The sequence below is a fragment of the Otolemur garnettii genome, unplaced genomic scaffold (genome assembly GCF_000181295.1).
Source record: "Otolemur garnettii isolate 467f Iridium unplaced genomic scaffold, OtoGar3 scaffold00066, whole genome shotgun sequence".
Lineage (NCBI taxonomy): Eukaryota > Metazoa > Chordata > Mammalia > Primates > Galagidae > Otolemur > Otolemur garnettii.
Window position 1 is genome coordinate 3,684,042 of NW_003852461.1, and position 861 is coordinate 3,684,902.

Below are 861 nucleotides of genomic sequence, written 5' to 3' on the forward strand. Positions count from 1 at the left end.
CGAAACCAATTCATAGTGAAGCTGCATTTTATTACAACACTCTTTTGTTTCTCCTTTGTTCTATTAATTTTTTAAACTCCATTTTTATTAAATCATAACTGTATATATACATTTATGGGGTACAATGTGATGATTTGATATACAGTGTAGAAGGCTTATATCAAACTAATTAACATAACCATCACCCCACTTACTTATTTTTGTGGTAAGACATTTATAATATGCTCTTAGTTGTTTTGAAACATACCCTTGCATTATACACATTAGGTGAGTTCCCGCCAAATACCCTCCCTCCCCTTGGCTTGCCCGCCTCCCCTCCCATATTTATTTATTTATTGTTTGGGATTTGTTGAGGGTACAAGGAATTAGGTTACACTGATTGCAGTTGTTAGGTAAAGTCCCATAATTATTGTGTCCTGCCCCCAAGAGGTGTGCCATACATCGTGACCCCCCATCCCTCTCCCTCCTCCCCCTCCCTCATTCCCCCACCCCACTTTGTATTAGCTCATCTCCCTGCATCCTCACCTTCCTGATTCTAAATGCGTTTATGAGAACATAACTCAGATCGCTTCTCTTAGTTTACCCCCCAAAATTGGTATTATTAAAAATACGTACAAATAAAAGTCACCGTACCACTAATCAGCCACAAAGTTTCAGAAATGTCTTCCTGTACTTACCACTGTCCGAGGCAAACGAGTTAGAGGCAGGCAACTTTGGTCTGTGGGGAGAAGAGACACAAAACTGTTTTTGTACCTTTAAAGTCTTGGCACCTTCGTCTTAGGGAAAGGCTGGAATGTCCTTACGTCTGTCTCCTGGGGCACTCAACATCATCATAGGTCTCCTCTGGGAAGGAACTTGACT

At 40.9% G+C, this 861-nt stretch overlaps 1 protein-coding gene across 1 annotated transcript in view; it reads right to left on the reverse strand.

Annotated features, from left to right (window-relative positions):
* FYB2 (FYN binding protein 2) overlaps positions 1 to 861 on the reverse strand; it is a 57,295-nt gene that overhangs the window by 14,959 nt on the left and 41,475 nt on the right. The window contains 2 exon segments of the mRNA XM_023515098.1: positions 648 to 718; positions 804 to 859. Of these exon segments, the coding sequence (XP_023370866.1) occupies positions 648 to 718; positions 804 to 859 (127 nt within the window).